Raw genomic sequence first — 12,700 nt, 5'->3', positions numbered from 1 at the left:
CGAGGGACTCCGTGCGCGTAGGCAGCTGTGAGCAGAAGGCACTTCCACAGATCGATCCCGCGATCGATCTTGCGGTGATCAATTTAGCGGGTCTGGTAAGGACCTGCTCAATCGAACGCCGAAGCTGCCCCTGACGACCTCACCATCAGAGACGAGTTTCTCCCCTCACCCGCCCGCTGTGGGGCTGCCTCTGAAAATCGATGCAAGGTGCGTCGACTCCAAGCCACGTGGCTGGCGTTGCGTATCTTGCATGGATTTTCTCTGCCAGTGTAGACCTGGCCCTACGTATTGCCTAGCATCTAAAGAGAGCAGAAGAGCGGCCCCCTAGGGTCAGACGGATGGTCCATCGACCCTGGTGTCCTGCCATCGGACCAGCCGGCGGCAGGTGTCCGGTGCCAGGGCACGATGGCTTCCCAGCTGCTCTGCGGTGGGGTGATGGGGCAGGCCTAGGTGAACTGCCTTAGAAGTTTGACCTCTATGTTCTCCACACATATAGAGACTAGAGCTGCCCCCTGCCACCCCAAATGCAGGTCCCGACCGGTCCCACAGAGTCTTAAACACCTAGCAACATTGCCCAGGCCAGGCACAAAGGAGTCAGGCGCCCATGGACTGCCCAAGGGAATTAGGCTCCTCACTCCCATCCGGCCCATACCATGGGGTTTGGTTTGTAGGGGTAGGGCGTCCTGGGCCAGTGTAACACTGCTGGGGGCGGGGGGAGCGGTCAGAATGCAGCAGGCTGGCCACGCACCCCACCCCCTAGGCCCTGCAGAAGGGGATCAGCAGCGCCACGGCAGGCTGGGGGCCGCCCCTCGGCAGGGAGCCGGCTTGGCTCTGGGCCCCTCCCGGGAACCGACAAACAGCACCTGTGCCGGGCTCTAGGAGCGCTGACCCCGGCTCGCAGCGGAGGAAGCGCAGGAGGGGGGAGGGGTGCGGGGCGGGGGGGGGGTGCAAAGGGAGCAGCTCGGTGCCTTTCAGGGATGGCTCCATTTTGCTCATGAGACACGGGTCCAAACCCAGGGTGGGGTGGGGCAACACCCCCCCCCCCCCCCCCCGTTACAGGCTGGGTTTTGGTCCATTCCGATGACCAAAACTGCGGGTTGTTCCATCGGCTCGGGGGAGGGGTGGGAATACAGACTGGGGGGGGGGGGGACACGCGGACAGGACATGGGACAAGCCATCCCCGGGTCGCTGTTGCTCAGCAGGGGTGGGGAGGGGGCACTGGGTGACAGGAGGCCAGGGCTGGCCGCTGGGCCTGGGGGCAGTCTGGCAAGCCGGGGGGGGGGGGTGTCAGTGGGGGAGGGCAAGGTGGGGGGGGGCTAGGGGCTAGAAACTGGCTTTTGTTACCTTGCCTTGTGGCCTCAGAAAGCTGGCCAGCCACTGTAAGCACTGGTAGCGTCGGCAAGAACACAGAGGCAAGTGAACCCAGCTGCTCCGGCAGACACGCCCGCGTGGCACGGGGAGGCCCCCGGGGAGGGGAGGGGAGGGGGGGGCAGGGAGGGGGGTCTACTCCGAAGCAAGCCCTGCTGCCTTCGTCCAGCAGCCCCTCCCGGTGCAGCCCCGGCGCTGCCTTCTGCCCGCGTCGGCAGGCCCCCCTCTGAGAGCACGTGGTCCCGGAGCCGCTGTGGAGCAGGAACCACGGAGTTCTCTGCCCCACGGCGCCCGGCAGAGCTGTGAACAGGCCCCGCTCGGGGGGAGCCCGCCGGGCGCTGGGCGAAGAGGCGTGGGGTCGCCGCAGGGGGCTGGTGGAGCAGACAGTGGGGGCTTGCTCACGGAGAGCACTGGGCGTGGCTAACGTTGGAGGGCGGAGTCTGCCGGGGCACCGACCCGCTACCGATGCCGTGCGAGCCTTAGTATCAACGGCTCCGAGGTGGGATCTGAAAAGGGCCTGGCCTCCAAACCCCTCGTTCCTCACCCCGGCACGGACGTCAGCTCCGCCCCACGCGGCCTGCCCCACAGAGCAGTGACGAGCATCTTCTATGGCAGCGGTGGGGGACCCATCCGCCCCCCGGCTTGCCTGGATCTGGCCCCGGAGGCGTGGGGCTCCCCCCCAGCATGGGGGAGCCCCCCCCGGGCGCTCCAGTTCCCCCACTGACCCACCCACGGGGATGGAGCCCTTGAAATCTACTTGCCTAGCTCAATGTGCGAGGGAAGGTGGGGGAGGGTCTTTCTGTCCCTCAGTCGGGGCCACGTCAGGAGGGGTTGGGGTTTTTTTGCCTCTCCCTCGTGTGCGGCCCCCGACTGATTTTTCCTGTGGGTCAGTGGCCCCCAACTCCAAAGAGGATCCCCGCCCCCCGTCGATGGATCCGGCCTGGCTTCCCCGCACCCCACGGGAAATGAGTTTGCTGGCCTCAGCCTGGCGCCCAGGTGTCTGCTGTGGAAGCCAGCGCGGCGGAGGGTTGGCAGCGTCGATAGCCCCCACCCAGAGACCCCCCCCCCGCGGAGATCCCCAGCGAAGCAGGGACCCGGCCCCCCGCGGCCGCCCTAGGGATTAGCTACCTGCTGCTGTCCCTGGATGCGCATGTATTCCATCCTCTGCTTGACGTGCTTGCTTTTGTCCGGGCTGGCCTGCTGGGTCTGCTTCAGCCTGGACGCCGGATTCACCATCTTCATGGCTGGGATGGAGACGCCGCCGCTCTGCGGAGACACACGGGAGGGAAGGGGGGTTAAAGCCACCAGCAAATACGCCACCCTCACGTGCACCTGCTGGGCGTGGGAGACCGTGGGCAGGGGCCGGTCTGGCTCCCCAGGCCTGGATCTCGGAGTGCTTTGTGAATCTTGTGTGCTGCCGGTGCCCTGCTGAAGCCCATGGGGGGGGGGGGGATTTTCACCAGTGCCTCGCACGGGCCTGCCCTGGTGTTTCACTAGTGCCCTCCACGGGAGCAGACGTGGGCCAGTGCTAAATCCTAGAGAGCCTCAAAGGTATTTAGGGCCCTAACTGCCATGGATGTAGGGCCTAGCCCCCGTTGAGGGTCTGGGCCGTCGGGCGCCCATGGCAAACGCAGCCCCTCTGGGCAGGGGGCTGGGACCCAGTAGGGCAATGGGGCTGGGAGTGTGACCCACACAGCTGCAGGGTGTGGCGCTGCCCCACGGAGGGGCACTTGGGCCACTTGCAGAGAGAGCCAATCAGCTCACGCTGGACAGGCACCCACACTGGGCGCCAGGGGTCCCAGGTTCGATGCTGCCCCGCGGCATTACAGCAGCCCAACAGCCCAGGGCTGCTACTTTCCACGCGTGGCTTCCCGGCCCAGCCGTTTGCTCTGCTGATTGCCCCAGTAACACTCCAGGCCCAGTGAGACCCCCCCCTTTGCCTTGCCAGTGCTCAGTTGTGTCATTCTCCTCCCCGTGCACGCACCCAGCCGGAGTCCAAAGCCACACAGCAAAGACCCTCGAATGCAGCCTGTAAAACACTACCATTTGGGGGGCTGCCCGATGATTTCTGAACCCCAGGCTGGGCCCAGCGACCGGAGCCTCTGACCCAGGCAGCTGGAAGACTCGGGACTTTTTGGCCAGCAGCTGAGTGTTGCTGCGACCCCAGGTCTGTAACACTGAGCCAAACTTGGCTTTCAGCACCCCCCACGTTGGGGGAGAGGGCTCACTCACACAGGCAGCAAAAGACAGCAATGGCCACAAGGGGGCGCACGGATGCAGTTACCGCCTCCTTATGCTCCATTGGAGGGACACAAAACGAGTCGTGGGGGCCTTCACGTATTTCGGGGGGGGGGCTACATTTCTCTTAATGGGGAAGGTGGAGGACCCTGAAATTCCCTGCCCTTGGAAACACACCTGCTCCTGCAGGGCACCAGCCGAGCGCAGCACTGCCCCCTGCTGGAAACAGGCCACCAGAGCCTCTGCCCGTCAGCACCCAGCCTTCCTAAGGACTTTACTGCGCTTCCCTGGGTGCTGGAGGTAGGGGGGGTTGTTTGCCACATGGCTGCAGGGCAGTGTTCCCTCTACTTTTGCTATTCATGCGTGGAATAAATTTTGTTATTTGCACCAAGGCATGTGCAGATGTGCACCACCAGGAGAAACACATGCTGCCGGCCGTAGATCCACCCCACGCAGCAGTGGCCCAGAGCCCCTCGAGGGACAAATTAACCAGGGACTTGCCTTCTGGGAGCAGGAGGGCAAATGTCAGAGTGCAGAGTCTGGGAAAAGAACGTGCCTGGGATTTCAGAGCAGGAGGGCCTGACAGCGGAGGGGAGACGCAGCCCCAGGCACACCCAGTGCGACGGAGTTACTCCAGATTAGCTCTGGAGCGAGGTCAGAATCCAGCCTGGTGCCTTTATCGTCACGTGCAATGGGACCCCAGCAGCCCCGGGCGCAAAGCACAAGGACAAAGGCCGGGAGTCAGGGGAGGTGAGTTGCTCGTGTTCCGGGAACAGACTGCTCCCTCTCTCCCTGGTTTTGGACTCTTGCAGGTTTTCCTTCTGAATTCTAAGACAGAAAGTTTTGCTGCATTGCAACCCGCCCGCAGGTCTGTGTCTGGCTTCCCTGGGGGCAGGCCAGGACCAGACCGCTTTGCCCAGCTGTTACTGCGGGGGAGGTTGGACACCCAAGCCTGGATCCCAACTGGACACACACGGTTCGACACGTTCGGAAAAGAGCCGGAACGCCGCCGCACGTTCGCATGGGACGATAGGAGCGAGACGGGGGGGGGGGGCTTTCATCAGACCGCTCTTCAGGGCGGGGAATAAGGCTGTTAAATGTAGGTTAGTAAGAGCGCCTCTGCCTTTGAAGTGTGGCTGCAGGGCTGGACTAAGGGGTGGGCGAGCTGGGCAGCCAACCTACGGGGGGCACCTGGCTCCTGGTGGGCTGCAGCGGCCGCCCGGGGCGGGGGCCGTGCTAACCCCCGCAGCACCAGCCAGCAGCGCCCTTGCCTGTGCGGCCGCAGGGCCCTGCACGGCCAGGCACAGCCCGCCCCGGGCGGTCCCAGGCTGTACGCCATCGGCGGTGGCTGGGCCGACTGGGCAGCGCATGCGTCGTGCACCCAGAGGTGGTGCCATGCGCCTGGGGCCCAGGACTCCAACATGGCACAGGCCGGCCCTGGCCCCAGGCGAAAGCTTTGAAACGTGGCGTGAAGCTTGGGGCCAGCGGGGCAGTCCTCAGCTGACCCGGGCTCCAGCAGCGCTGCCACTTTGAGGCCCCCCCTCTTTGTCTCCCCCCCCCCCGCTACCTCTTTCATATAGAGGCAGCAAGGGGGGGGGACGATGAGTTGTTCACATCCCTCGTTGGGAAAGGCAGGTCACTCCGAAGCTTCTCTTTCGCCCACGGAAGTTGCCCCTTTAAAAGCCATGACCCCCTCCCCGTGGCCGTCGGCGCATCCTCCGCAGGTCACTGCGCAGTGCATAACAGAAGGATGCAGGGAAAAGCCACCGGACGCGGCAGAGGGGACGCCTCCCGGCTCAGTGAGAGGATGCCCGAGGAAGCAATGGAAAGAGAGAGGCTTTGAGACAGAAGCCGATTTCCACGTGGGAAGCGCGCTGGTGGCCATAAAGCAGTGTTTATTGGCTGGTCACGCACAGGCTGGCGGGAAGGACAGCACAAAGTACTCTGTTGGCAGATAGCGAGTCCCGTAACGTGGGTGGATGCCAAGGTGGTGCCCAAAGAACAGCTAGTAACCAACCATGCCCACCACCTACCTCACGTAGCGCCTCCCCATTGCTTCCTGGCGTGCACACTCACAGTCTAGCCACGTGGACACGGACTGACTTTCTAGGGCCTCTTCCATCCTGCAACCTGCGCGCCTCCCTTCAGGCAGGTTGTTTCGGTTATTACGGAAAGACACTGGCAGGTCTGGGAGCAGCTAGGATGGGGCCTTTCCCGCTTGGCTTTGCAAAGGCGTGCTGAGACGGACGTGTGCCGCGCTGACACAGCTGCTGTAAGTGGATGGAGCTTCACGTCAAGGGGACAACCACCCGGCCCACGAGGCTGGATTCAGCGGAGCGGTAGAGGAGCGAGTCTCCGTACCAGAGAGGTGCAGTGCACCTGGTGGGTTGTCAGCCAGCCTCCGGAGAGCACAGCGAGGGGAGCTCCGATGCTCTGGTTTGGGGAGCAGCCTGCTTTCTCCCTCTCTGCTTTTTGTGCTGTGTGTCTAGCTTCTCGGTGTGCACGCCGGGACCAGGGCACGTTCCCCAGCTGTGTTCCGGGGCGATCCGCTGCTCCTTCCACACAGGGCTGAGAGGTTCCAGTTTGGCTCTGGGTCTCAAACGATCCAGAAATATAGGGTGAGCGGGAGAAGCGGGGGGCGGGGAGGGAGGAGCGGTTCAGCCAAACCCTTGCTAAGTGGCCTCCTGTTTCAAGACTTTGTTCTGTGACGCAGCCAGGCAACCTCGGCCCTGGCACGAGAGCGATGAGTAAAACCCACGGGCTGGCTGCTCGGGGTCTGTCTACTCAGCCATCCGAGGTTACGTGATCTAGCCAATCGCAAGGAATGCAAGGCATTCTGGGAGCTAGCCGGGCTTAGCTGGACTAAAGCTGTCTCGCCTACGGCTATACAGGCTGCAATCGGCCCCACAGAGCTTCGGGCCCCTTTACCCAGGACCTGAAGAGCCAGCGAAGGATGCTGACATTCGTTTTCAATTCCCTTTCAGCCAAGAACCAGGCCCCGGATAATTACTACCAAGGGGAGAGGAATTCGCTGCTCAAAGCGGAGAGCTAATCCAGCAATAAGCCGGCATCCTGCCTGGTGGAGTCCCCCTCCCCCCTTTGCCTCATCAGCTATTCAGCCCGACGTGTGGCCTTTGCGGATTCCATTTGCAACCAATTTGGACGGCTTCCGGGGCTCGGCTCCGGGATGTAATTAGGAGAAACATCTGCCACTTAGCACGGCCACTTAAAGGGCCGTTTGACAGAAAAGTGCTTCTGCAAAATTTAAAAAAAGGCACCTTCTTGGCACAGGAAATCTAGCCGCTGGGTGGAGTTGGGGGGAGGAAGGGGGAGCTTGCTCTCCGGAGTGGCTCTGGTTCGCACCACGGCTGTGCAGCTGCAGGCGGGAGAGACTGATTCTTCTCTGCCTCTCGCCTCGTCCGGCCCCGTGGCCAGGCTGCCGACTCTCGGAGAGGGCGTGGGGACGAGGAAAGGGAAAAGAGAGGGGATCTCTGGCCCTAGAGCCCAGCGCAAGAGTTGCAAAACGTGCCACTTCCCGGTGTCCACACGGAGCGGCTCTGACGCTGCGTCTCCAAAGGGTCGGCGACGCGGCCAAGAAAAATCCAGGCCACCGGGTCTCAGGGCTCAGCTGCCGTGGGCTCGCCGCGCTACAAGCAGCATGGAGACGTCGGCAGCTTCCAGACCCTCGGCGCTCACAGGATTACAGAGCCCGGGTTCTGGTCTGAGCGGGAACATCTTCCCTGCGACGCTTAGCCCCAAAGCCGGAGCCGGGCTCTGAGATTCGGTGCCGCGGGTTTTCCTTCGCAGGGCCCCAAGGGGCTGTGGACATGGGACCGGACGCTGCCACGGGCGGGAAACAGGAAGAACGGCCCGGAAGGGAACGTGGCCGCCCCAGTCGGACACCAGCGAAGGTGTCAATTTCAGCAGAACGTGGCCCTTGCGGCTCGCTCTGGGGGGTCCACGCACCGTGGCTAAAACCACCCCCTGCTTGGAATGTCTCCCTTGTCGTCTCCTCCCGGCTCCCCGCTTTCATAGCCACCTGGGCCTGATTTTATTGCCGGGGGACGGACCAGCCGCCCTGCTGCGGTTTGAAGTCGCACCCGGCAGCCAGCTCTCGCATTCCAGTGCAGCGGGTTGGGAGGGGTCTCGGTGGCTCACCGGGATCCGACACACCCGGCTCTGTATGGCTTCCCGGTCACACCCCTCCCCTATGGGAAAAACACCAGGGTTGGGGGAGGTGTAAAAAATCCATTACGTGGCCTGCGAGAGCCAGAGCTGCCACGTGGGCCAGTCTGCTCGGCCAAGGGCCTTTCCGGTTGCCGGATATTTCTCCCTCCCCGGCCGTTCCCTCGGCTCTGGGGGAAGCTGAGCTCTTGGGACGGGGGTTTGGCCGGGCAGAGGAACAGAAAATGAACCTGAGGCCGGACGAGCGGGAGGTGCGGCGTGCTCCTCTTGGGCGCGTCTTCCTCCCCCGGCTCTGACTCCAGGCAGGGGGGCGCCACGGTTCCTGCTTGCCAGCCGCTGCGTGCGAGTCCCTCGAGCCCTCCTCCGGCTCCCTGACATCCCCACGGCCCCACCGCTTGCTCCACAATAGAAATGGGGGTGGCGGGTGGACAGTAATTTCGTGAATGGCCTTCTCCAGCTCCCGGAGAGCATCCTCCAGGCTGTCCAGCCTCTGGGACGTGCCGGCGCCGATCTGCTTGCGCCTTAGGGACTGCCGAGCGGAGCGGAGACACTCCTTCCGTGGTTCTTCCTTCGAGGCCCAGCTCCTGCGCCCTTTCCGCCGGTGGCTCTCCAGTATTTGATGCTGCCTTGGCCTCCCCCTCAGCACGTCGGCCTAGGCTCCCCGGCCCGGGCTGGCTGGATCTCCGTGCCGTCCCAGCGGGTGTATGGGGAGGTGTTCACACCCCTGGTGGTTGGGGTCTGGGCAAGACCTCGGGCCTGCCATGGGGGCACGTGGGGGTCGGGCAAGCAGGGATGTCTTCCCTTTGCGCCTCCTTGCTAGCCCCACCGGGGTCTTCAGCAGCAGGGAGCGTCCTCTCCGAGCTCCCAGCCTCAGGTGCTGTGACATCGCCGGGAAACCCCGCGGCCACGTCCGACCGGAGGAGAGCGTCTGGTACCCGCTGCGGCGTCCTTCAAGAGAGCGACGAGGGGTGTGTCCTCCCCCCGGGCCATCGCCCCGCAGCGGCCTGTCCCGACCATTTCTCCTCCCTCAGCCCGGGGCCCCCTTCGCCTGCTGGCACAGGCTGGGTGTGTGGAACGAGGAACACTGAGGTCTCTCCTCCCGCTGCCGGGCTGCGGCCAAGAGATGGAGCGCCTCCGGGCTGGACGGGGGAGGCTCGGACGCCCGCGCTAAGACACCACCTGGAGGAGAGGGGCTGCCTCCCCCTCTGCCTGGTTCGGCAAGAGCCTCAGCCCACAGAGTTGCTCTCCGGTGGCGCCCTGGCCCATGGCGGCTCAGCGTAAGGAAATCCGCCTGCTCCCACCTCTGTGCTGTGGGGCTGGCGGGCCCATCAAGAGCTGCCCATCTCCGCAGCCGGCTCCGGCGCCGCTTCAGACACCCAGCGGGTGAGCACAGTCTGGGGCCGGGAGACAGCCGGGCCGGCTGGAGAGGCCGACTCCTGCGGAGAGAATTCACAGGCCTGTTAAGGGTGGGCAGGGAAGCTTTGCCACGCGGACGACCAACGCTGAGCGCTTCTGAGAGGGCTTTCCTGCCTCGCCAGGGCTGCCAACGGCCCAATCCACCCTGGGTCTATCGCCTCCCCCCGTCGCGACAGCCCCTGAGCCCGGCGCCCCGCCTGGCTCAGAATAACTCAAGGGGCAGGGTCTGGAGTCAGTACCGTCAGTACTTTGGGAAATGGGGATTTAGGGCCTGGCTTCCAAAGGGAGTTAGGCACCTCTCCGTGCCGCTAGAGGCTCGCTGGAGTGCACAGTGCACCTGGGCAGGTGAGGAGCCAAAGGGAGTTAGGCACCTCTCCATGCCGCTAGAGGCTCGCTGGACTGCACAGCGCAGCTGGGCAGGTGAGGAGCCAAAGGGAATTAGGCACCTCTCCGTGCCGCTAGAGGCTCGCTGGACTGTACAGCGCACCTGGGCAGGTGAGGAGCCAAAGGGATTTAGGCACCTCTCCATGCCGCTAGAGGCTCGTTGGACTGTACAGCGCACCTGGGCAGGCGAGGAGCCAAAGGGAGTTAGGCACCTCTCCATGCCGCTAGAGGCTCGTTGGACTGTACAGCACACCTGGGCAGGCGAGGAGCCAAAGGGAGTTAGGCACCTCTCCGTGTCGCTAGAGGCTCGTTGGACTGTACAGCGCACCTGGGCAGGCGAGGAGCCAAAGGGCGTTAGGCACCTCTCCATGCCGCTAGAGGCTCGTTGGACTGTACAGCGCACCTGGGCAGGTGAGGAGCCAAAGGGAGTTAGGCACCTCTCCATGCCGCTAGATGCCCACTGGACTGTACAGTGCACCTGGGCAGGTGAGGAGCCAAAGGGAGTTAGGCACCTCTCCGTGCCGCTAGATGCCCACTGGACTGTACAGCGCACCTGGGCAGGTGAGGAGCCAAAGGGAGTTAGGCACCTCTCCGTGCCGCTAGATGCCTGCTGGACTGCCCAGCACGCCTAGGTAGGAGAGAGGAGCCAAAGGGAGTTATGCGCCTCACCCACACAGCTGCCATTGTCAATCCTGCCTGGCGTCTTTCGGCCCCACATAAAGCTGGATTCCGATCCCCCTTGCGCCGGCAGACAGCAAGAGGCACCAGCGTAACGCCGGTGCCGGGGTAAGGGGAGCCGGGGCCCTCGGGGCGGTTTAACGAGCTGTGCACGGCAGGGAGGAGGGGTCAGCGCTTTCAGGGGACGAGGGATTCTGGGCCAGAAGTGGGGAATTTCTTTGCCTGCAGCAAGGGGCTCTCCGCAGCCTCCGCGCCCCCCCCCAGTACCCCCAGCACTCACCTTGGCGGCTGGCTGGCGGCTGGAGTCAGTCCCGGCATGGGGCCGGCTGGCCGGGGCAGCCTAGTGGCCAAACAGGGCAACAAGCCGGGCCGGCTGGTTCCCGGGCCTGGCGGCGCAGGAGGGGCCCCTCAGACACCCCGAGGCCACCGGACTCCTCTTAGCGCCACCCAGCAGAGGCAGGTGGGGAACGGAGGGGAGACCGGCTCCGACATCCCCGGGATCAGAGCCAATCCCCCCGACACGATCCAGTCCGGGGCAGCAGAGAGAGGCCCAGGCTGGCTGCAGAGGCCAGCGGGGGAGCAGCTTCCATCCAGCCCCCCCTCCCAGCAGCCGGAGAGCCGGCTCCCCACCCCCAGGCGTGGGGCAATGCAGCACACGTGGGGCAGGAAAGGCAGCTCGGAGCTGCCCCCAGGAGTGCCAGGAGACAGAGCTGCAGCAGAAGGAGAGATCGACAGACCGAGAAGGGGTCAGGGAGCAGGGCATCCGGGGATGGCTGAGCACAGGGCAGGGGTCATGTTTCCTTTCCTCCGCCACCGTGCTGTGCATGGGCCTTGCCCATGTCTCCCGTCCATACAGGGCGAGGCAGCGGGTGGATGCAGGGCATGATGTGGGATGCTGCCCCCTCGCCAGCAATCAGAGCGACTCCCGGCACGGGGCCGGGGAAGAGCTGCAGGCTGGCCGGATCTGATCCTGGTGGGGAGGGGAACAGCCGAGGCCGAGGGTGGATGCCTGAGGCCTCAGCTGACTGGGCCATTTGGGAAGCTGGGAGGACTGGCCCCTAAGACCAGCCCCTGCTGGAAGCCACCTCCTTCGCCGCTCCTTGCACCAGCTGAGCACTGAGGCCGGTGCAGCTTGGAGGAGCCCAGCTCTCTTGCTGGCTGGATTCCCCGGGCCGGGCCTGAGGTCTGGTGGGGACCTGGCTCTCTCGGCAAAGTCTCCTGGTAAATCTCAGCCTCGGTCCCTTCCCCCCAGCTCTATGTCCCAGCTCTTCCCTGCTAAGGTCGCCAGGTGTCCGGTATCGACCCGCACAGTCCGGTATTTTCGCCTCCTGTCCGGTAAAAAAATTCCCAAAATACCAGACACCTAAAACGTCACCGCGGTACGTTGATTGTGTGCCGGCCAGGAGGCGACAATCCCAGGCTGTCCGGCTCCGTACGGACGCAGCCTGGCAACCCAGAGCGGTCCAGCCCAGCGCAGGGAGGCAAGCTGGTTAGGGCCGAAAAGCCTCACCACGCGGTTTTTAAAGGGGCCATGCTGTGGGGGTTTTTTTTTTTTTTTTTGCTTAACTCTCGGGGTCTTTTTTTCTTTTGCTCAACAAACTTTTTCCCGGCGTGTTTTTGTTGTTGGGCATTTTTCTGAAATCATCTGGCAACCCTATTCCCCGCCCTCCCCTTTGTGCTCTCAGGGGTGCCCAGGGCCTGTTCCCTGTGGCTTGGCCCATCGCCCCCGGGCCCAGCCTCTCCCCTTTCCGACTGACACTGCCCCCACGCCCCCTTGGCTTCCCCTGCTCCCAGGTGAGGCCTAGCCCCGTGGAGTGTCCTCCTGGCCTAGGCCCCTGGCTAAGCCCCTCCACAGCTCCGGGCAGCTCACGCGCCAGGCGTGGCCATGCAGTGCCACCCCCTGCCTGCCCTCCCACAAGGGGCGGTGCCGAGACCCTGGCATCCCTCCCTGGCGGGAGCCGGTGCCTCGGTGATGACCCACCCCCCATTCCCTGCCCACGGGGTGCAGGACTGGCCCCTCGGCACAGGGCGGGGGGCGCGGCTGCTGTGATTAGTGCCTGTCCCGTGCCGTGTCAGTACCGTCCGCGCCAGCGTCAGGGGTGAGCCGTTAGTTTGTTAATCCGGAGAGCGCGTGAGGGGGAGCAGACGGGAGAGGAGCCGGGCAGAGGTGCGGTGGCAGCCAGGTGGAAGAGGGGTTTGCACAAGCCGTTACCTTCCATCCGTGGGCTGCCAGGGCGGCCCCATGGGGCCACACGTCTGCGGGAGCGGGGCAGACGGCGGCCGCGAGCCGGTCGCAGCGGCACGTGGGGAGAAAGGGGGAGCCGGAGGTTCTCTGAAACACCTGAGGAGTCAGAACACGGCGGGTTGTGCGGCGGGAATCACACAGGCGGGGGGGAGGTGGCTCGAAGAGGGCGCCCAGGCCGGCTGCTCC

At 64.4% G+C, this 12,700-nt stretch overlaps 1 protein-coding gene and 1 pseudogene across 8 annotated transcripts in view; both read right to left on the bottom strand.

Annotated features, from left to right (window-relative positions):
• SRCIN1 (SRC kinase signaling inhibitor 1) overlaps window positions 1–12,700 on the bottom strand; it is a 174,437-nt gene that overhangs the window by 7,600 nt on the left and 154,137 nt on the right. For 6 of the 8 annotated variants that reach the window (XM_075911739.1, XM_075911738.1, XM_075911740.1 and 3 more), the window contains 2 exons: window positions 12,482–12,610; window positions 2,497–2,634 (listed from right to left, as the gene is read on the bottom strand). In XM_075911739.1, coding sequence (XP_075767854.1) covers window positions 2,497–2,634; window positions 12,482–12,610 — 267 coding nt within the window. The remainder of the gene's footprint in view (window positions 1–2,496; window positions 2,635–12,481; window positions 12,611–12,700) is intronic. The other 2 variants (XM_075911742.1, XM_075911743.1) reach the window with 1 other exon arrangement.
• LOC142821032 (uncharacterized) lies at window positions 2,642–8,741 on the bottom strand (annotated as a pseudogene).

The sequence above is a fragment of the Pelodiscus sinensis genome, chromosome 29 (genome assembly GCF_049634645.1).
Source record: "Pelodiscus sinensis isolate JC-2024 chromosome 29, ASM4963464v1, whole genome shotgun sequence".
Classification (NCBI taxonomy): Eukaryota; Metazoa; Chordata; order Testudines; family Trionychidae; genus Pelodiscus; species Pelodiscus sinensis.
This window is presented reverse-complemented; position numbering and strand designations above follow the sequence as displayed.